A 20,263-nucleotide genomic window follows, 5' to 3' on the forward strand; every position below is an offset into this window, starting at 1 on the left:
GTTTAAATCGAACGACACAGAGGACGATTGTGTGGATTACAGCACCCCATCTCTCGCCCGTGTTTTCCAGGAAAAAAGATGCCGACACCGATGATGAATCATCCCGAAATGCCACCCCTTCTTATTTACCCCGAAAAACGGTCGCACAGTCGACCAAGACACTTGACGTTTTGTGCAAACCCCTCGGCGGAAAGAAAACAACGCACAAACACACATACACGCATAAAGAAACCCTCCCCAAAGCCTACGCGTACGCCACTGCGTGAGTGCTGAGTGAGGAGGGGGGGGGAGATGTACAGGCAAGGCAAATTGCGCTTCCTGTCAAAAATGCAAAAGGATTCGCCGTGAGCAGTGAGCAGTGAGAGCGTTCGGGTTTCGCACATGCGCACGCTCCAGTGTGAATGCGCTCTCACGCTCACGCAGCCCTCCCAAACTCCCAACAAAAAAAAAAAACAGCTCACCACCACGAGCGAGCCGTGAGCCGTGAGGAGTGCTCCACTCGCGTGAGTGGTATTGATTTTTCCAGAAAGGCTGAAAGGCACACGGTGAAAACGGAGCGCCCACTCTCTGCTCTCGGCTCGGCGGTGTGACAGTAGACGTGTCGTCGCGCAGCAGTAGTACGAAACCCAGCAGCCTGACCAGTGTCGGGGGGACGGTACCGCCGCTGTTCCGCTGCTTTTTTCGCGTTTTTGTGGACAAATTCTTTCCACAACCCGCAAACGCCGTAATCGATTTTAGTGATATAGTTTTTGGGAGCAGCAGTGGGGCGCTCGGGTTGATTGCAATCGACAGTTTGGTGCGATCACAGCGTGTGCGTGTGTGCGTGTGTGTGTGGCTTTGGTCCTTCTTCTTCCTTGGGTGCTGTGGAAATTGTGTGCCCGTGTGTCCGTCTGTGTGTGCGGTGTTAATGGCTGAGAGTAGCAGCAGCAGCAGCAGCAGCGCCACCCGTACTACTTGAACGCGGCGGCGGCAAGGGGCAATTTCTTTGTGAAAACGTGTTTTCGATCCGTTCCGTGGCCACTGTGGGCGTGTACACGTGTGTGTGTGTGTAAGGGTGTATGTGCGAAAGGGAATTCCTCTTTTCACGTGTGCCGTGCCGTGCGTTTCGGTCGGAGCTCCGTTGGCATTCGATTCTTTCTGCTCGAGGCTAAACGAATTTTGGTCCCGATTATAGCAAACCCTCCAAATACCTTGGATGCTCTCGGGGTTGCAGAAGAGTTCGGTGGTGTGTGTGTGTGTGTGTGTGTGTGTGTAAACATCCTAGTTGCAGAAGCAGATACGGCTTTTCCCGTGGTTTGAAGTGAAATCACGACCAAAGAAAAAGGGCATTCGTACGCCGAAAACAGCCCATCAATATCCCGTAGTGAGGGCTGTAGATAAGAGAGTGTGTGTGTGTTCGTGCAGCCCAAAAGCCAATCGCCTGTGACAGGATAACAGCACGATTGTCACCATATCGTGGTGTCGCCACTCACTGAATGTCCTTTCGGGTGAAAATCGCGTGAAAAGCCACACACAAACACAGGAGGGAGCGGGTTACAATCGGACACGCTCTGTCCATCAAGCGGCACGTTCCAGAAGCTCCGACAGATAGGCAAACCCCTTGTGTGTGTGTGCGCGCGTCCGTGTGTGTGTGACTATCCCCATGAAGTGCGCCATGCATACGTGACGCTCCCTGTGGCCGCGTTCGCGTTCTATGCGCGTCCCACGGAATTAGAGCGAAAGATTGTTGTGTCCGTGGGCCTGTTCGTTGTACGCCAGAAAGCAATTCGAAGGAAAACACACACCCACCCCACCACGGTGCTGCGGAACGACACGTGCGGATTCCCTCACAAGCTGCCGTAGTAGCCGTAGTGTAGTAGCAGAACCAGCAGCAGCAGCAAGATGAGTCGCGAGGTGCAGAAGGAGAATGCCACCCCGAGCAGTGCGAGCACGGGAACCGAGGGGCACCAGTACGTCGGGCCGTACAGGCTCGAGCGGACGCTCGGCAAGGGCCAGACGGGGCTGGTCAAGCTCGGGGTCCACTGCGTGCTCGGCAAGAAGGTGGCGATCAAGATTATTAACCGGGAAAAGCTGAGCGAGTCGGTGCTGATGAAAGTAAATGAAACCTGCGGTCCCCACCCACCCCTTTTCTGGCCGTGTTCGATGGGCTGTTGGAGGGGCTCGGAAGGAGCTCCCAAGGGCAGTGGCGTACCTTGGCAAGCGTCTTGTGCGTTACGAGCAGCACCGGTTGGATTGGAAGAGCGAAAACATATGCGAAGGGAAAGAGTTACCCCTCCCCCCCCGTGTCCTTTTCACCCTCTGCTGACGACACACAAGACACAAGGGCGCGCGTGTAGCTGTGGGGCTTCCTGCTGTGTGAGCGTGGTCAAACCGGTGCCCCTCCAAACGCCCCCCGACGGCCCAAGCATGGGACTTTAATTAATTTTCTTATCCCTTTCTCTTCTCTCTCTCTCCTTTACTCTCTTCATCGTCTTCTTACCTTCAACACCTTTAAACCTTTGCCGGTTCGCTGCCTGCGCTGCTGCGATCGGGCAATGGTGCTATTTTGTTGCACATTTTTGTTGCGGAACCTCGATGCTGCTGCTATGCGGGTTGCATACCTTTACAACCTTTTTTTTCCGCCGAATCTCCTGCACTCTCCCGCTTTGTTGGGGAATGGTGGCTTTCGTTTCGTAGGTCGAGCGAGAGATTGCCATCATGAAGCTTATCGACCATCCGCACGTGCTGGGGCTAACGGATGTGTACGAAAACAGAAAGTATCTGTAAGTATCCGTTCCGTATCGCCTACTGGCCCCGCTTTGGTTGGTCCAATAACATCACGACGTTAATTATCCCCCCCCTCCTCGCCGCGTTACACACAGCTATCTCGTCCTGGAGCACGTGTCCGGTGGCGAGCTGTTCGACTATCTCGTGAAGAAGGGCCGCCTAACGCCGAAGGAGGCGCGCAAGTTCTTCCGCCAGATCATCTCCGCGCTGGACTTTTGCCATTCGCACTCGATATGGTAAGTATCGTGCATCGGGGGAATGGGAGTTTTACCTTTGCTTTTGTTTGAGTTTGCGGTACAGACGACGAACCTGTGTGTCTTTTTTCCATGTTGCTAGAAGTCCACGGGGGAGTGTGTGTGTGTGCGTCCAGCGCCAATGTGGAAGTGCTGAATCCATACAAAAGTGCTTACGAAAGACTACCACCTGGTGTGTGCTTGTGGATAGAAACCGTGTTTGTGCCTTCGAAAGTAGTGGTTTTTTTGCGCACCTGTCCACCGGGACCATCACTGCCCCTTTGTTGTTGCACTCTCTCTCTCTCTGTCAATGGCGCACGTATTGGAGATGGTAACAGATTGTGGATGCCATTCCCATGCTTCCTCGTTCCTCGTTCCCAAAGTTCTCGAAAAACAGTAAAGGAAAGCTGTGTAGCACACACTGCAACGATGGCCTCTCCATTTGGCCAATCTACCACACAGAAAGATATGCAGCCCGGAATGTGTTCCTCCGTGTGTGTGTGTATGCTCTTTTGTTCAAGGGCTCGTTGTTAACTTCATAGCGGCTGCCGATATTATGTAATGCGCACAGCACACACACACAATACCTTTTTCCCGAAAGGGTTTCGTTTGTCAATGTTTGTCATCCTAGGAACGTCGTGCTGTGTGTTTCTGTGTATCGAGCAACGGCAAAGAGAGCACAAAAATGAAGTCATTGGGACGGCCCTTTGTGTGGCCCCAAGCTTGGACAACAACACCAACAGTCACTACAACACTAATGCTGGGTGTCAAAAGCTTACGAAATTACACTCTTCACACACACACGGACGCACCGGAACTGGCAGTCCCGGCTTTGCATAAACAGTGGCGCAATCCCGGAAGTATAGCCCGGTCGGGGTCGGTTCCGGTCGGCGAGTGAAAATGGGAAATCTCTACCACAAGCACACACACAGACAGTCACACACTCGTGTACGGTGAGAGGCGCAATGGTTGAATAATTGATTTATGATTCGCACTTGTCGCAGGCATGCAAAGCGCTGTGCCTTCCTGCCAACGTGTGCCGGTCAACGTGCCGTTTCTAATGGGGGACGGTCGAATGGAAAGCAAAGAAAGCAAGAAAGAAGCAAACAAGGGCAATCTGAGGAGGGGAGGGGGGGGGGCAATCCTCCTTCCCCCCCTTGTGACAAAGCTCACCGGATAAACCGCAGGATTTAACGCGAACATTGCGTTTTTTTGGGGGGGAGTTGCGATCGTTTATCGATCGTAAAAGCGAAAGCACTCAACCGGAGAGAAAAGGGCGCCGACAAGCAGAGTGAAAAGTCCGATTGAGATTTGAGCTCATAAAAAACGGCACTTGTTGCAGCGGCACACTTCTTTTCGCTTTCGATGTGCGATGCGGAGGCGTCATCTCAGGGGCCTGTTCTGCGTACTGTGGGTCAGCGGGCGCGATTAGTTGGCCGAAACGAAGCGAAATTTGGCCAATTACGTGCGCACCCGTCGTCACAACGGTGTTGTCGTTTGTCGACAGCCTGCGGACGTTTGAATTCTGAGTGTTTCGTAGTACCACCACCCCATGGTAGGAGGTGGTTTTGATATCCCACGACTTTAAATGCTGTTAAAACTGGGTGTGTGTGTGTGCGTGTATGGGGTACGTTTGTAATAGAATTAAGCTGCAAAATTTCTAGAATATGGGCAAGCTTTTTGCTTGTGGTTTTTTGCTCTGGCATGAATGTGAAATCTGAGAACGGAGAGCGCGCGATAAATTCGAGAAATGTTTTTGAAGCTGTTGTACAAGGTCAAACACTAATTGTAAAAGCACATTTACAAGAAATGCCAACGTTAACACAATTCTGGAAATGTATCATTCACCTACGACCTTTGAAAAAGACTTTCCATAATGGTTTTGTTGAAGATTTGAACTCATGACGTCTTGCGTACCGCACACAGTGCACTTACCGCCTACGCTACGGCAGCTGTCCGCATACCGCACAGCGTATTGACAGTTTTAATCAGCTTACAATACATCCCTGCTTGCGTCAAGCACGCTCGATGACACGCTCATTTGTGCCGGCGAACGTCGGAGGTTTCGCAAGCAAAGGGTTGTCTTGTTTGTAAGCGGATTAGCTACATCCCAGCGAAGCAGTTCACACCACATCGCCATCGTCGTCCGGTTGGGGTAGAGTAAAACGGGCAAATTATAATTTCAATGCGAATCGAATTTCGAACCTTCTCGTGCTTATCCAACAAAGACAAAGCGCTGGTAAAACAAAAAGAACCTGTGTACGACGAAAGACGACGACTGTAGAGGTTTCTTCGACCTTCCATGTGCTGGTGCGCCATGCTGGGTGGTTGGCGTCAGTCCGCTCTGGTCATACTCCGGCAACAACGATTGGTCGTTGAAAGTTAACATTATCTGCCGTTCCGTGCCCACTTGTGCATGTGTATGTATTTTAATTCAATTTCTAGATCCTGTGCCAAGTTTGTGTTTACTTCGCGTGCATGGAACAAGCACCGAGGCAAAATAAATCTACTGCATTGACGCGCGTGTGTGTGTGCGATTATTGAGACATGGCACCGAAAAAGCGGCAACACCCCGAACAGTTTCTTCTAGAATCGAACGATAACCATACCACGAAACCCTGGTTTGCTTGAGAAACGCAATCAACCGAACGCACGATGTGGGCTAGAGATTCAGGCATTTGCGTAGGATTTTCTTCGACCGAATAGAAAAACAAATTTCTTGCACAAGTTTAAAGAAACAGAAGGTGGGCCTTCTGTTGCGGTGAGCTTTCAGTGTTTTTTTTATTTTCGCCAAAAACCACCCAGCGTCTTGCCCAGTGCCATGTGAAACAAAGACGCACAATTCCCAGGCGCCCGGGCGGTATGTGTTCAAGTCAAGGCATCTTGGCAAAACGACAAAATGGAACGGTGCGACGCTCCCAGCCGGTGCCGTGACCGTCGGCTATTTTGCAGTTTTTGAAGCAAAACGAGAGAAGAAACAAAAAAGGTGCCAACCAACCAGCCAACCAGCCAGCCAGCCAGCCGGCTCAGCTTTTAAGCAACGCATCCGAGTGCCATTGTCTCGTCTGGGCCCTGCTGCCGAATAGTAGTAGTAGCGGTGTCGGTAGCTGTGCTCTTGTGGTGTGATTAAATTAAATTACACTTTATGGCACTTTATGAAGAGACTTTTGCAGCAGGAACATGGCAAATGGAAAATGTGTAAATGTTTTGACAGTGGTCCAAAAGACTCGCCTCAACACAATTGCTCCAAACCCGCTAGAAGGTGTGAAGCATTAGGCTTTCAGCCGACCGAACCGAACTAGCAGGATAGGCTTTTGCGGGTGGGCATTAAAATTCTATTCCCTCTGTTGTGTCATGGGACTCGGTTGTATGCATCCATTCCCACAATTGGCAGGCTCGTCCGAACGTCTAAGCCTGGGATTTGAATGTTGCAGTTTCGTAATTAAATCTTCAGCTCACGATCCAATTGAAAGTGCTGCTTCTACCACTGGATACATTTGTTGCTGACGCACTGTCCCGTTTTTTCTGCATCCAATTCCACAACTAGCCACCGGGATTTAAAGCCGGAAAATCTGTTGCTGGACGACAAGAACAACATCAAGATTGCGGACTTTGGCATGGCATCGCTGCAGCCGGCCGGCTCGATGCTGGAAACGTCCTGCGGATCGCCTCACTACGCCTGCCCGGAGGTTATTCGGGTGAGTAAGACCATACTAAGGAAGCGTTCAATGTAGGTCCAGTGAATTAAAAACTAATGAGCCTTGATGGGCATCTACCACTCGCAGGGTGAAAAGTATGACGGTCGCCGGGCGGACGTGTGGTCCTGCGGTGTCATCCTGTACGCGCTGCTGGTCGGTGCGCTTCCGTTCGACGACGACAACCTGCGCCAGCTGCTGGAGAAGGTGAAGCGGGGCGTGTTTCACATACCACACTTTGTGCCGCCGGACTGTCAAAGTCTGCTCAAGGGCATGATCGAGGTGAACCCGGAAAAGCGGCTTACAGTAAGTAGACTTTTTAGACCTGAATCGTCGAACCACTCGCTGAAAATGTGTTCCCCTCAAACAGTTGGCAGAAATCAACAAACATCCCTGGGTGACGGCTGGTGGTAAAGGTGAGCTGGAGCTGGAACTACCCATGATGGAGGTAGTGCAGACGCACGTCATCCCGAACGCGTCCGCGGTCGATACGGACGTGCTCAATGCCATCTGTTCGCTCGGTTGCTTCAAGGAGAAGGACAAGCTGATACAGGAGCTGCTTAGCCCACAGTAAGTAAGCGAGGTGGAATGTTGGATATGGCAGTTGGCCCAACCCAAAAAAGATGCCAAAAATCAATAAAATTTCCTTCGACTCTTCTTCCATCTAGCCACAACACGGAAAAGGTGATTTACTTCCTGCTGCTGGACCGGAAACGAAGGCGACCGGCGATCGAGGACGAGGAGGACGTGCTGAGACCGCGCAACGACATCATAGAGATCGCCGACCCGCCCCGGAAACGGCTCGATACGTGCCGGATCAACGGCAGCAGCAGCCTTTCGTACGGCCAGATCAGCGAGGGTTCGCCGCTTACCTCCCGGCGACAGACGTTCAACAACGGGCACCGCAGCCACAGTGGCAGCACCAGTGGCGGCAGCCGCCGGTCACCCTCGTCCGTGCCACTGTCGCGCAGTTCATATCAGAGTCCAACGCGCGGCGTAGTGGTCAACTCCTCGCAGCCACTCAGTAAGTTTTCTGATGTTCCCAGAAGAGACTTTGGGAGAGCCTAACACTCTCTGTCCTTTTTTTTGTTAGATCAACTCCATCCACCATCGTCTCCTAATGCGGCCTCGAACCGGCACTCGAACTACTCGCCCAGAAGCAGCACCAAGTCGCAGGTCATCGATTCATCCTCGCCAGTGCACCATCGGGCCAACTCGGGACCGGCCGTGACCGTGGGTCTCTTTTCCGAAACGGACTCTAACAACAGTAAGTAGCTGTGCATTCTCAAGAAAAGAATACAGTACTCACTGTGGCCTGTTTCCGAATTGTTTTCCAGTGACATCATCAATCAATGCCATCCCGGGCTCGCCGATACTGGGCAGTCCGCAGCAGCTGCAAGCCGTCACCACCGGCAGCCAGCTGTGGAAGACACGACTGACGAACATCAAGAATAGTTTCCTAGGAAGTCCAAAGTTTCATCGTAGAAAAATGCAAAGTAAGAACGGGGCGTTTGGATGTCACGGTCTCCAACATTTGCTCATACATCTGCTCAATTCTTCTTCTGGCTTTACAGTATCAACTGAAGAAGTGCATCTTACTCCGGAGTCATCGCCGGAGCTGACGAAAAAGTCTTGGTTCGGCAACCTGATGACGACCGAAAAGGACGAAACGTTCACAGTATTAGTGAAGGGTAAGCCGCTAGCGACGGTCAAAGCTCACCTGATCCATGCCTTTCTGTCGGTAAGTGTGCTGTGTGGAGTGCGTTACAGTTGTCCCCGCAAACGAACCTAAGAACCTAACCGTTTGTTCCCAAAATCCGCAACAGATGACTGAGCTGTCGCACAGCGTCCTCTCGCCAATGTCTTTCCGGGTGGAGTACAAGCGGGGCGGTACCGGACCGACCATGTTCCAGCGGCACGTCCGGATACAGGTCGACATCAACACGATCTGCAAGCAGGGCGACGTCGGCGACATGCTGTTCGCCATCACGTTCACGCTAATCTCGGGCAACATCCGCCGGTTCCGGCGCATCTGCGAGCACATCCAGGCGCAGGTCTGCTCCAAACGCTACCCGGCCCTCAGCAGCCCCACCAACCAGCACAACAACAAGGTGGCGAACAGTGTGGCGGAAAGCATATCCTGCGGGTCGGATTCGAGCGATCGCATCAACTACAACAAACACGTAAGTAGTTGGGGAAATTCGGCGGTCTGGAATTCGGCAAGGACCCAGAGTCAGTTCACCAGCTACATTCCAATAATTCCCAAGATCACTTTTGGAAGTCACTTGTGTGCGTGTGTGAGTTGTTGACTTGTTTGTCCTGGCTGGCATATGCTTTCCAACTACCCAACCCCTTCCCCTTTGACCCTGAAGAACCAAGAACCTTCAGAACCTTTGTCTCTCACACACAGTCTCTCTCTCTCTCTGGTTTACGTTTGCTCGGTGCGCGTTCGCTTGTATCTGAGTGCATGCTTTTTTATCGATTTTCTTTTCGCGTTTGTTTGTTAACCTTCTTTCTGGGACCTCCGTTTCATTTCCACACACCACCGTACCGTACCGGGGGATTGACACCACCGACGCCCTTCCACGCCCCACGCAAAAAAAAACCATTCCCACCTATATCTTGTGAACTGTCCGTTTGGCCGTCCCGGATGTTGTCACCCCGTTCACACGCGCGACTGCTGCTGCTGCTTCCACGCGTGTGTTTGTGTGTGTCTGTTCCCACCACTCTGGTCATCGGTCCGGCTTCCGCTTTAGAAGGAGTCCGACATTGAGCAGGAAACGTTCTACGATACGACAAGCATTGGGAAGACGCGCCGATCGTCGGCCACCTCCTCCAACAAGAACTCAGTGTCGTCGGACGAGATTGAAATCAAAACAGTACGCTCCAGGTAAGCTTCCGTGTGTTGTCTGTGTGTCTGTGTATATTTTTGCATCCGTGTGCGTGTGTTTGTATGTCTATTGGTTTTTTATGTGCGTGTGTGTGTTGGAGGCTACATATTTTCGCGGTTTGCTTTGTTAAACACGTTGCCGGTCGCACCGAACCAGGATAGAGTTCCATTTTAGGAGTTTGTCGGGAGGACTACGTTAAGCTCGAATCTTCAAAACTTTCTTTTTAATGTAGAGATCGTTTCCAGATGACGCAGAAGTAAGCTTCTTATAACTCTCTTTTTCCCTCTTTTCTCTCTGTGTATTATCCCCCACGGCCAATTCTTCCTTTTTAGCTCGGAATCCACGGAACGTGAGCGGGAACGCAGCACGGAACGGCCGGCGGCCATGTCCGGTAGTGCGCTGGTATGAGAATTATTTCTCTGATAGGATTCAGCAAACAGTGGCCCTCCCGCAGACGGTGCGGAGGCAGCCGGACCGAATCCTACACGCAGCGCAGCCGCCGAGCCGCCCATCCCCTGCGCCCCGGACGTCCCCGGTGACGCAGAGGGGCTTGCGATCGCTATCGTGGCGCCCCCTGCCGAAGAGACGGACGATTCGGGCGAGCTGATGGAGCTGATTGCTAATCAAATGGAGATCTGACTATAAGCTTTGACACCCAACCACAACCACAACAACAAGGCGGCCTTCTCAGCGCCTTCTTCCTACAGTCCTTCCTTTTCCATGTTTAGTGCAACCACTCGTCTCCCGACAGCGGGAGTTTGGTTTGAAATGGTGTTGAAGCGTTGAAGTGAAGCATGCCCCGAAACAGGCCGAAACCGATACCGTTCCAGCAGACGAACAATCCTTATACTACTAGTGCTACTTCAACCATCACTACTACTACTACTACTACTACTATCAGTACTGCTACTACGGACTACTTATCGCCTACTACGATTTACTACTACTAGCTGCCAGCGTGTGCAGCATTAGCAAAAGACCCGCTCATCCTGGGGCAGGGAATTGAGTGTAACGGGCAACAGACGGACCGAGTGTGTGGAGATGGTGGAGATGTGCAGTATATAGTCACCAAAGGCTAGCCAACTATTTCATTATGGTCAATTTCGTATCGTATCGCATCGAGTAAATCTAGTTATTCAAACCTTGAAGAGCTGACTTTCAAAACAGACGTTAGAAGGCGTAGAAAAAGATGGAAACTCATTTTACAAGAAAACACATACAAACACAATTCATCTAAGCTTACAACACTGTAGCGAATAGGCGGCAGAAAGCAGGAAGAAGACTTTGCCAAGTAGAACTATCCATTGCAAAGAACATTGGCTTGTTGAGAATTTCTACAGAGCGCACCAAAGTTGGATCGGAAGATGTGCGAAAGCGGCATCCATATACAGGGGTTAAACGTTTCGAAAACCGAAGCAAGGTACGATATTACAGGGCGCGGCCAGGTTCGCTCAGCCCGAAGAACCCGGATCACACTTCAGAGGTTTTAGAGGCACGGTTTGTAAACGTAACAGTATCTTTTAGGCACATACAACCATCTTACCCTTGTTGTTCGGGCGTGGTGGCACTGAGGATGGAAAGCGAATGATGCAGCTACGGAGACTGTTGTGGTGATTTCAATTGAGCAATTGTTGGGGAAGTCGAATTCTGAAGGGGTGGAAAATTGGAGAAGGAGTAACGATGCAATGAATCGTGCGCAGGAAGTCACGTGCCGAACAAAACTCTCATACTTTATCTAAGCTAGTAAAGGAGGGCAAGTAAATGCAAAGGCAAATTGTAAGTAAGCAGCTATCAAAACAGAGTAACAAACTTAAGCTATAATACTCTATTATATCTCACACCGAAACGAACCTAACACTAACTGCTTTACAACAAAACATACAAAACAATGGTATTCAATGGTGACACACTGTAGCGGAGATCTGGTGAAAATGACACGTATAAATGCTCCTAAATATGAAAGATCCATGATGATCCACTAAAACTAGACTAGTCTAAATGGAGAGATTGATTTGGATTCGTGTCTATTGCTTTTCTCAAACTTCTCAATCGCGGCGGAAAGGTATACTCACATTCACTCTCGCAATACGAAATAACTCACTAAACCTTACAACATCTAGATGGAGCTATAGGTTACAACACGTACTCAAAATTTAGTCTAATTCCTGCCTGGTCAAAGCCGGGCTGAGTAGCGAGCGAGAAGGCGAGTACCGCAGCAGCAGGGAAGTGTACTGATCGATAAGTCGGTGAACACTACCGTGAAATGTGACGTCACAGTATATAGTGCAATTCGTAAAAAACAAGTAAGATTAGCGTCGGCGGCTCGTTCGGCCATACGAGTGTGGAGCGTAGCATCCATGTATGAAAGCTTTCCTTCTTTTTGAACATTTATTCCGTTTTCTTTTTGTGGTAAGACGCTAGTGTAATATTGTTTAAGAGTAGTTTTGCTTGCTTCACACACACACATGAACAAGTTTACATAGATGTGGTGGGGACAGAGGAGAGCAGGGGCAGGAGAATAAAGAAAATCAAAATCAGGCTTATTCTCTTAAAGTAAGAGCAATGGCATCGCAATACCGCAAAACCCAAACAATGGCGTAGACAACTAGAACCCAACAGTGGGTATGCAGCAAATAATCCATTACAAAACTGCGGACGCTTATTAGTTTTATTGCTTAAACGTTGATACACATAAGGAGAGATAAAGAGAGTTTTGTGTGTGCGAATTTGGAGGAACTCAAGAATCCAATCAGCAAATGTGAAAGTAATCCTAATGGCCACCTAACACTTAGAATTAGATTAAGAGCGATTTAGACGGAGATTGCGTTACTTTATGTAGTTAAACTTCATTCTGATTTGATAGGATAATCAAAATGTAAACAAAATCGCTACAAATAGTTCTCTTCCTTAAGGTACTTCATTTATCAACAACAACAAAAACTACGCTCATTTACACCACCCCCATTTTCGATTATGCCCCCGCTGTAATTATCACTTGTTCACAAGAACAGAATGTTCTTTCACAGGCCTGTTCTAGGGAACAAACAGAAGAGGTCGTGGATGCCTTGTGTAATCCATGTTCCGCCTTGTTCTGGTGTGAACCCCGTTCCAAGAACAGGCTGGCTTCGGCTTTCGTGCGAGCCTTAAGAACTCTACTCAAGTCTGTACCGTGTGCGTACTAAGCAGGGACGATTATACTCATACATACTGTCTTATGAAGGATGAGTCTACGAATATGAAGCTGTCCAAGACACAGGGCCAGCAAATGTTTCACTAGTCCATAATTAGGTAAAGCAGGCTAACAAATACTCTCTCTCTCTTTCTACATTGCAACACACGAAGATTCTTATTACAGTCGCCAAACGCAGAAGCAGCGGAAATCTGCCAATATTAACACGACACTGTGCCCGATGGACATTCAAGGTTCAAGCAGTGGAAGAAATCAAAACGAAAGTTGCCGAAAAACTTAACCCTAACTCATTACCACCATTACTACCACGAGGATGAAGGAGTTTCTTTTTAAAAACAAATGCTTTACTTTAAAAAATGCTGACGCTGCGTGTAATAAAAATGTAACGCTACACATGTAACAAAGCATGATCGCAAAACTGAAACGACAAATCGTAAATCAAAAACTAAACAAATACACATACACACGTACATCTATCCACGTAAAAAGGGAAAATTAATCAGCAAACAAAACAATAAGTCGGATAACGCAAAAGAAAAAACGAAACCCGAAACGCTACGCGATGTAATTGTAAGTAAATTGCTTGTGTAACTAAAATATACTTTTCAATTTCCTACCAAAACGGAGAGCTTATAGCAAGTTGAGCTGGGAGCGAGGGGTGCGCTGGAAGTGTGTAAAACAGGACCGTGATTTTTGCAGTCTATTAAGCATCGCCGCATTGTAACTTGGCCGCAATTGGCGTGTTTGTGTGTGTGTACGTTTTAAAGGGAAATTAAACGGTAAGATATGTAAAAAAAAACACAAGAAGACAGGTAAAACAAACACACACGCGCAACTAAGTTGAAAAAAACAAAAAGAAAAGGGGGAAAAAGGTAATGAAACATGCTAAACGCAAATTTGTAATAAAAGAAAATGCTTAATAATTGAGAGAAAACGAACAAACGTTGAGAGAAACGAACGTAAGAAGGGCTAGAACATGTGCAGAAGAGAAAAGAAAACAAAGCTTGTGCAAATAATATACAGTGCTAGTCGTTATAGTTGTTGCAAAAAAAAAAAATAACGAAAGAAGACAAAAACCGCAATCCGTTGCATATAGGAAAGATGGATAGAAGTACAGAAGAAAACAAAAAACAAACTCGAGAGTGCAATGTATGTAATGTAATGGACAGCATGTAAATGAAGTGTTTAAAACGGGAGCTTTGCATTATTACGAAAAGAAAAAAAAGAAAAGGCATGAAAAGGGAAAGGAAAGCAGGGAATGGCGAGAAGGAGCAGAAAAACCGAACGGCAAGCTAAACTAACCAAAGTACATTATGCACACAAACACAGAAAGAAAGGCAACACATTTGAACATACCAAACAAGCCCAAAAACTTCAAAGTAGATAGCACAGACCCATCAAAATAGTTTGCAAAACAAAACAAAAACGAACCCAATTTGCGATACAATGAAATAGAAAAGAGAAACAGAGCGTTCACCGGCATTTAACACACACAAACATGTTTAGTACACACGTGCACCTACACACGCCACGTGGGAGACACAGCGCTACAACACAGTCACACACACTCACACACACATAGACAGGTTGTGTTGGTTGTGAGGCGGTAGTTACACACACGACATTTGGGAATAGTATGGGTTGCGCTAATTGTGTAAAGTTGTGCAAACAATGTTTTTGTAAAAATTGAACAAACAAAAAACTTTGAGGAGAAGAGGAAGAAGAAGGACACGCGCTGGACCGACTGTTTGCTCCCCCTCCAGTCGTCCACTCTGCCAACAGGGACGCCGCCGTGGGCAGGTCGCTCGCACCGCCGGGGCGGGTGTGTTTGTTTGTGTGCGCGAATGGGAAATAATATACAAATTTCGAAATACACGCCATTGAAATTACGCACCGTGTGTTGGTTGTTTCTCATCTGCCCATCCCAGTTGGCTGGGGTAAGTATGCACGCTCAGTTTCGCGTTGACAGTTGCAGAGACCGTATCGTGTACTGTCAACCTTCCTTCGGCGATGAATTTCATACCATATCGTAGTAAAAGTGTTCCACCACTCGCCGCTGCAGGATTGCCGGTGCGATCCCGTGGTCGTGAGGAGCCGCTTAGAAACGACCGTTCAATGCCCTACAGCCGAAGCCGTTCGTTTGCCGGCGCACGCAATGAAACGTCATCGAGCAGTTCGCACGCACCAAGACAATCGAATCAAACGGCAAACAGCTCCCGAGATGGACCGTTTGTGATTGTGGTGCTTGCCGAGGGCCGAGGACATGCCGCTCTCGAGGTCGGTCTAGCCGCAATGGACGTTACCTCACCACACCTGAAGCTCACCCAATACGGAGACAACTTTTGGTACTCGGTCACACTAACAACGCTGCACGCACTGGACCCAACGGTGGTTTTCTTCTCCGAGCACGCACTCACCAACGGAACGTCCTACCTGCCGAAGCTGATCCACCAGTACCTTCCCCGCACTCAGATCCGAGGACTGGGAAGATCGTACTTCAACGACAGCCTCGCCGAAAGCTACCTCTCCCAGCTGTGCAGCCGTGATTATGCCAAACTGCGAGGGCTCATCCACAGCAAGTACTACGGCATGGCATCCTGCGGTGCTTTGCTGCGACACTTGATGGAAACGGCATTGCTGCAGATTGCTACCAAGTCGCTCAAGCTGAGCTACCTCGACAAGGTGTCCACGATGACGATGGACGTGGAGTGCATTGGGCAGCTGGAGCTGCTCGGACCACTCCAGAAAGGGGACGAGCGGAAGTCGCTGTTTGGATTTCTGAACCACTGCATCACGTCCATCGGCAAGCGTCATCTGCGAGCCAATATCATAGAGCCTTGGACGAACCGGGAGCGGTTGGAGATGCGTCTCCGGTGCATTCGGGAGTTTCTGGGCAATCCGACGCTGCTGCAGAGTGTACGCAAAACCTTGGCCGAGGTGAAAGATGTCGGTGGATTGCTTAAACTGTCGGTCGACATCGATCGAATGGTACGGTATATGCTTGATTAGCTACTAAATGCATAAGAACGTTGAATTTGTATGCCATTCCTTTTCAGAAAACAACGCACCAAAACACGGTACATATGCTCAATCAAGCGTCAAGCCTTCGCAACGTGCTGAAAGTTGTCCCGAAGCTGCGGGACCTGCTGCGGGACGTGCGTGCCGAATATCTGAACGATTTGAAGCAAACGCTTGAGGAGGAGGTGTACGCTGAGTTACTCCAAAACATCTGCACAGTGTTGGACGACAGTCCAATGGAGAGAAACACGTCCTACAATAGGCTGTTTCTTGTGCGCACCAACATCAACTCGATACTGGATCTACTTCGAACACTGTATTCCGGTGTTATCGACGAGATTCGTCAGTATGTGGCGGAGTTGAGTCTCGCTACGCGCATGCAGCTCAAACTTCACCACTCCAAACCGAACGGGTTCCATCTGCTGTACGTGTTGGCGAACGAGGAAGTAGACAATGTGGCTGAACAGTTGAGCAGTAGCTTTCAGATACTAAGTCGTGCTGGTCGGCGGTACACACTCTCCAATGGAAGGCTAATGGCGTTCAATGAGAAGCTCAACTCAGTCGCAAAGGAGATTGATGAGATCAGTTACGGTATCATTCGGGGGCTGATCGAGAGCATACGGGATAGTATAGATGCGGTGTACAACCTGGTCGGATGCTTGACAGATCTGGACGTGGTGCAGGCGCTTGCCATCGTCAGCCAGGGAAAAGAGTTCTGCGAGCCTACCTTCGGAGAGGAGACGAAGATAGTCTCCGGAAGACATCCACTGCTGGAAAGCATCTGCGGAGAACGGAAGGTCGTTCGTAATAATGTGGTGAGAAGTGGGTTGGGATTGTGGTTTGCGCCTCCAATTAATCATAATTTCCCCTTTTTAAGATCTCCACTCCTGAGTACAATGTGTTTATCGTCACCGGGCCCAATATGAGCGGCAAAACGGTGTACATGAAAACGATCTGCACCTTGCAGATCATGGCGCAGCTTGGCTGCTATATTCCGGCATCGCAAGCACAGGTTCGGATCGTCGACCGACTGCTGACCATCTACGGTGACGCCGACAACCTGCAGCAGGATGATGCAGAGTCCAGCCGGATGTACAACAAGCTGCAGTTTGTGCGTCACTGCTTAACCCCAAACAGTTTGGTCGTGATCGACGAACTGTACGGTGACACTCACCGTCCCGATACGACCAGTGACAAGTGGGCACTGCTGGAACGCATCATCGATCACGTTGGATACGTTGGTGAGGGAAGCGAGTCGGTCGTTCCAACGCTGGCATCAATCCGCAAACCGTTCATCTTCATCACGACCCACTGCATGGACATGCTGAGCCCGCTCGAGGTGCATCACAACGTCTCCAAGCTCTGCCTGCAGACGGAAACGGTCCAGGTGGATGGGGTGGAGCGTTTGCGGTACAAGTACGTCGTCACCGAGGGACGCACGGTGGTGCAGCACTACGGACTATCGCTCGCCCGTACCGTCAACATGCCGCAGGATGTGCTAGACCGGGCGGAACAGCTCTGTCGTGGAGATTTGAAGCATCATCTAGCGACGGCATCCTGCGGCTCGGCCAATCGGTCCCACAATCGTACCAACAATCAATCGACCACCAACACCACGCTGCACACGCTGTCGACGCAGGGCAGCTTCAATGAGTTCTTTAAACTGTTCTACCACCTTTACGGCAAGGTAGCGCACAGCGTGCGTAACGCGGGGAACGTCCAGGAGCATCTGACCGAGCAGCTGGAGCAGTTCGTCGCTTCCGTACCGGAAGAGGTGCGCGAATTTCTGCGGGTAACGCCCCTGGAGCAGTTGCTGCAGCTCGACGCTTGACGATCGCGCTGTTGTTGATCGCGTGCTTCGGTGCTGATGCAAACATGTGTTGTTGTTTTGCGTTGCCAGCGGGGTCACGACACCGTGGGGAAGACGAGAATAAACAAGTAGCGTAATTCGATGCTTACCCAGCATACGTCTGCTGCCTGCTTGGTTCCTCGCAAGCCTCCTGCGCTGCATGCTTCTAACCACGAGGAGCTGTTTTTCGCTCTCTCGTGAATGGGTAGCCTTGGCCTGGCTGTAGATACATGTTGTTTTTTTCTTCCAAGAACTAACACAAGCACACACATACGTCTTTCCGGAGGAGTGTCTAGACTGTTGGGCGTAGTTTGTGGCGCGGCCTGTTCGAATGACGCTGATTCGGTATTGATTGAGTTGTTTTGTTGGTCGTTTCAGACATTGGACGACCATTGGGCTGAAAAAAGAGGTTAAGAGGTATTAACGAAATGTGTTTGCAAAACTGAAGTTACTCAGATCGAACATTCCAAAGAGATCTCCAGGTTGGCTTCGATTTGGATGCTCCAAATCCATCAGAATTGGAGCATCTGTATCATCTGGCAACAAGATCCATTCCAACTAACCGCTCAGCAACCATCAATTGTCGGCTATGATTAACATCAATTGAGCAATGAAGCCGAACGGGATCAAGAACGAACGCGAATTTCATAATTTCGGTGCGTCGTTACACGAGCCAGACAGTAGAAATAACCTTTGGTCGCACGCGATCATTCGCTCGGCGGATAGGGAGTCGGGATCGTATGTTGCTTTTGCGATTGTCCAAATCTGTAGCACCAAAAAAAGAAAACCACTCTTAAATGAAGCGTACGAAATTCTGGTTCTAGCTGGAATCGCATCCACCGCAACCACCGTTAGCAACCGGGAACCGAGTGCCCTTTTCGCACGGGGTTATCTCGTTGCGCTGTTACCAAAAATTCACGCGAAATGGAAAGTGGAGGGTTTTTCGGTTGCCGAAATGGACAGACTAAAACAAAATAACCGGTCCATACTGGAGTGGTCGAAAGTTGGACCATGTTTTGCGGCAGACGAATTCACGTGCTGATAACCGACCTCGAACCCGGCGAATCGGCGTAAATTCCGTCGTTAACGAGATGGAACCTCTGCGACATTAGGCTGCCGTATATTGAAGTGCACTTGAAACTTAATGAAGAAGACGTTTACCTTTGCCAATAACCGCCAACCCGGTTCACCATGTGGTCGAGCAGGTTGCCGCGTGGCCTCGACGGCGCACTACCCTTCAAGGGTTCTCGTTTCTCCGTGTAACCCTGGAATGCAATTACACACACACACACACACACGCAAACGTGCGCGCACTTTGCCCCACTCGAGTCTCCGAGGGCTCGTGCAAGGGTTTGTGGTGAGAACGCATTTATCACACTTTAGCTCTCCGTTGTAGAGAACCGACGACGCGCGTCACCGCAGTTGCGCGTTCGAGAGTGATAAACGACGTTGTCGATCCTAGCGTGTACACGCGGTGCGCAAAAAAGGCCTGTGCGTGAAACTGTGTGCGCGCGCTCGCTCGAGGGTTTGGCGCGAAAACAAACGAGATAAACAGGGGAAGCGACCGAGCGAGTGAATGTGTGACAGATACCGAGCGTGTGGCGGTGCATTGTTTTGACGGAAAACAGCTGATCTTTCGCACAGTGCCGGCTTTATCAGCCCAGTCGCCAGCAACCGATTGGGAAGATTGTTTCGTGTCCCGTGCCTTCCCCTGCAAGTGAAGTGATTTCTGTTGCCCATCGACTGAAACGTGCCCGGTGAGATTCAGCCTCATCACTCCGCGTAAACAAAGACACTTGAGTAGGGGCAGCCCGGCTTGAGTAGGGGGTGTCTTTACCGTCATCATCATCATCAGCGCTTAGCCACCGCTGTGAGGTAAGCTCGGTTGTAAATTGCAATCCGCGCATGCGGTCGACATAAAAAACACATTCCCCCAATAGAGCAATCGAAGCCATCGATTAAATCATGCAGCTGAGAAGCGGCTCTCCTCCTCAATCACTGGGCAAGGCGTCAAGCTGGGAAAATAACACACTTGCTGGAAGATCATCATCAGCAGCGCGTCGTTATCAGGAGGAGAAGAGCCGCGGGTTGGAATCTCCCACCCTACTTCTGCATGGGAGAGAGAGGGAGAGAGAGCGAGATCGAGAACTCCCCCGTGAAGTGCATCGCGATGCAGTTGTTGTTTTCGCCTCGAACGTCAAGTGGATCGTATGTCGACCTCTCCTGGGCTACTTGATCCGCGCGCAAGCGCTACCTAGCATTGCCACCTAGCAACAGAGGCTCTTCGTGGACGATCAGAGGTGGCAGGATGATTTCTTTTTTTGTTGAGCAGCTGTTGTTGTAGGCTCGTCCCGTGCTCGAAATTGTGGAAAATTGATTTACGATGCGACGATCCCCGTGCGACGAACCTCATGGCAACTTCCAGCGCGTTGCCTGCGCCGTCCGCGAAGTGTGTCTGTTGTTGTACGAGGCGTTGTTTATTGGACGGATTCGGATCGAACGACCCAACGACGCTCCGGACGGGCTGTACCGCACTCAACTCACGGGCCTGGGGAATTCTTATCATCATAAGTACGAGGGAGAGAGCGAGAGAGGGAAAACACGTCACAGAACGCTTGTGG

The 20,263-nt window shown here is 49.9% G+C and overlaps 2 protein-coding genes across 5 annotated transcripts; both read left to right on the plus strand.

Moving 5' to 3' along the window:
* Positions 1-580: 580 nt before the first annotated feature.
* LOC120904864 (serine/threonine-protein kinase BRSK2) lies at positions 581-14,000 on the plus strand. Of its 3 annotated transcripts, none has more exons than XM_040315288.1 (13): positions 581-2,094; positions 2,677-2,762; positions 2,862-3,002; positions 6,547-6,697; positions 6,785-7,000; positions 7,065-7,264; positions 7,363-7,718; positions 7,788-7,961; positions 8,032-8,190; positions 8,269-8,435; positions 8,521-8,877; positions 9,451-9,584; positions 9,918-14,000. In XM_040315288.1, the coding sequence occupies exons 1-13, from the start codon at positions 1,882-1,884 to the stop codon at positions 9,991-9,993; spliced, it is 2,430 nt and encodes an 809-aa protein (XP_040171222.1). In that variant the 5' UTR covers positions 581-1,881; the 3' UTR covers positions 9,994-14,000. The 3 variants fall into 3 exon arrangements, with proteins under 3 accessions (XP_040171222.1, XP_040171223.1, XP_040171224.1); XM_040315289.1 differs by having other exon boundaries at positions 9,454-9,584; XM_040315290.1 differs by lacking the exon at positions 9,451-9,584.
* Positions 14,001-14,604: 604 nt separating this feature from the next.
* LOC120904863 (mutS protein homolog 4-like) lies at positions 14,605-17,760 on the plus strand. Of its 2 annotated transcripts, XM_040315286.1 has the most exons (4): positions 14,605-14,712; positions 14,838-15,763; positions 15,832-16,608; positions 16,671-17,760. In XM_040315286.1, the coding sequence occupies exons 2-4, from the start codon at positions 14,891-14,893 to the stop codon at positions 17,622-17,624; spliced, it is 2,604 nt and encodes an 867-aa protein (XP_040171220.1). In that variant the 5' UTR covers positions 14,605-14,712; positions 14,838-14,890; the 3' UTR covers positions 17,625-17,760. The 2 variants fall into 2 exon arrangements, with proteins under 2 accessions (XP_040171220.1, XP_040171219.1); XM_040315285.1 differs by lacking the exon at positions 14,605-14,712 and having other exon boundaries at positions 14,723-15,763.
* The last annotated feature ends 2,503 nt before the right edge of the window (positions 17,761-20,263 follow it).

Source organism: Anopheles arabiensis, chromosome 3 (genome assembly GCF_016920715.1).
Source record: "Anopheles arabiensis isolate DONGOLA chromosome 3, AaraD3, whole genome shotgun sequence".
NCBI classification, from domain to species: Eukaryota; Metazoa; Arthropoda; class Insecta; order Diptera; family Culicidae; genus Anopheles; species Anopheles arabiensis.

Excerpts from the sequence above, each read along its gene's own strand:
- LOC120904864 (XM_040315288.1), top strand. The coding sequence starts at position 1,882 with ATGAGTCGCGAGGTGCAGAAGGAGAATGCCACCCCGAGCAGTGCGAGC. Across the intron at positions 8,436-8,520 it reads TGATCCATGCCTTTCTGTCG|ATGACTGAGCTGTCGCACAG; the intron begins GTAAGTGTGCTG and ends AATCCGCAACAG. Across the intron at positions 8,878-9,450 it reads GCATCAACTACAACAAACAC|AAGGAGTCCGACATTGAGCA; the intron begins GTAAGTAGTTGG and ends CTTCCGCTTTAG.
- LOC120904863 (XM_040315285.1), top strand. The coding sequence starts at position 14,786 with ATGAATTTCATACCATATCGTAGTAAAAGTGTTCCACCACTCGCCGCT. Across the intron at positions 15,764-15,831 it reads CGGTCGACATCGATCGAATG|AAAACAACGCACCAAAACAC; the intron begins GTACGGTATATG and ends ATTCCTTTTCAG. Across the intron at positions 16,609-16,670 it reads AGGTCGTTCGTAATAATGTG|ATCTCCACTCCTGAGTACAA; the intron begins GTGAGAAGTGGG and ends CCCCTTTTTAAG.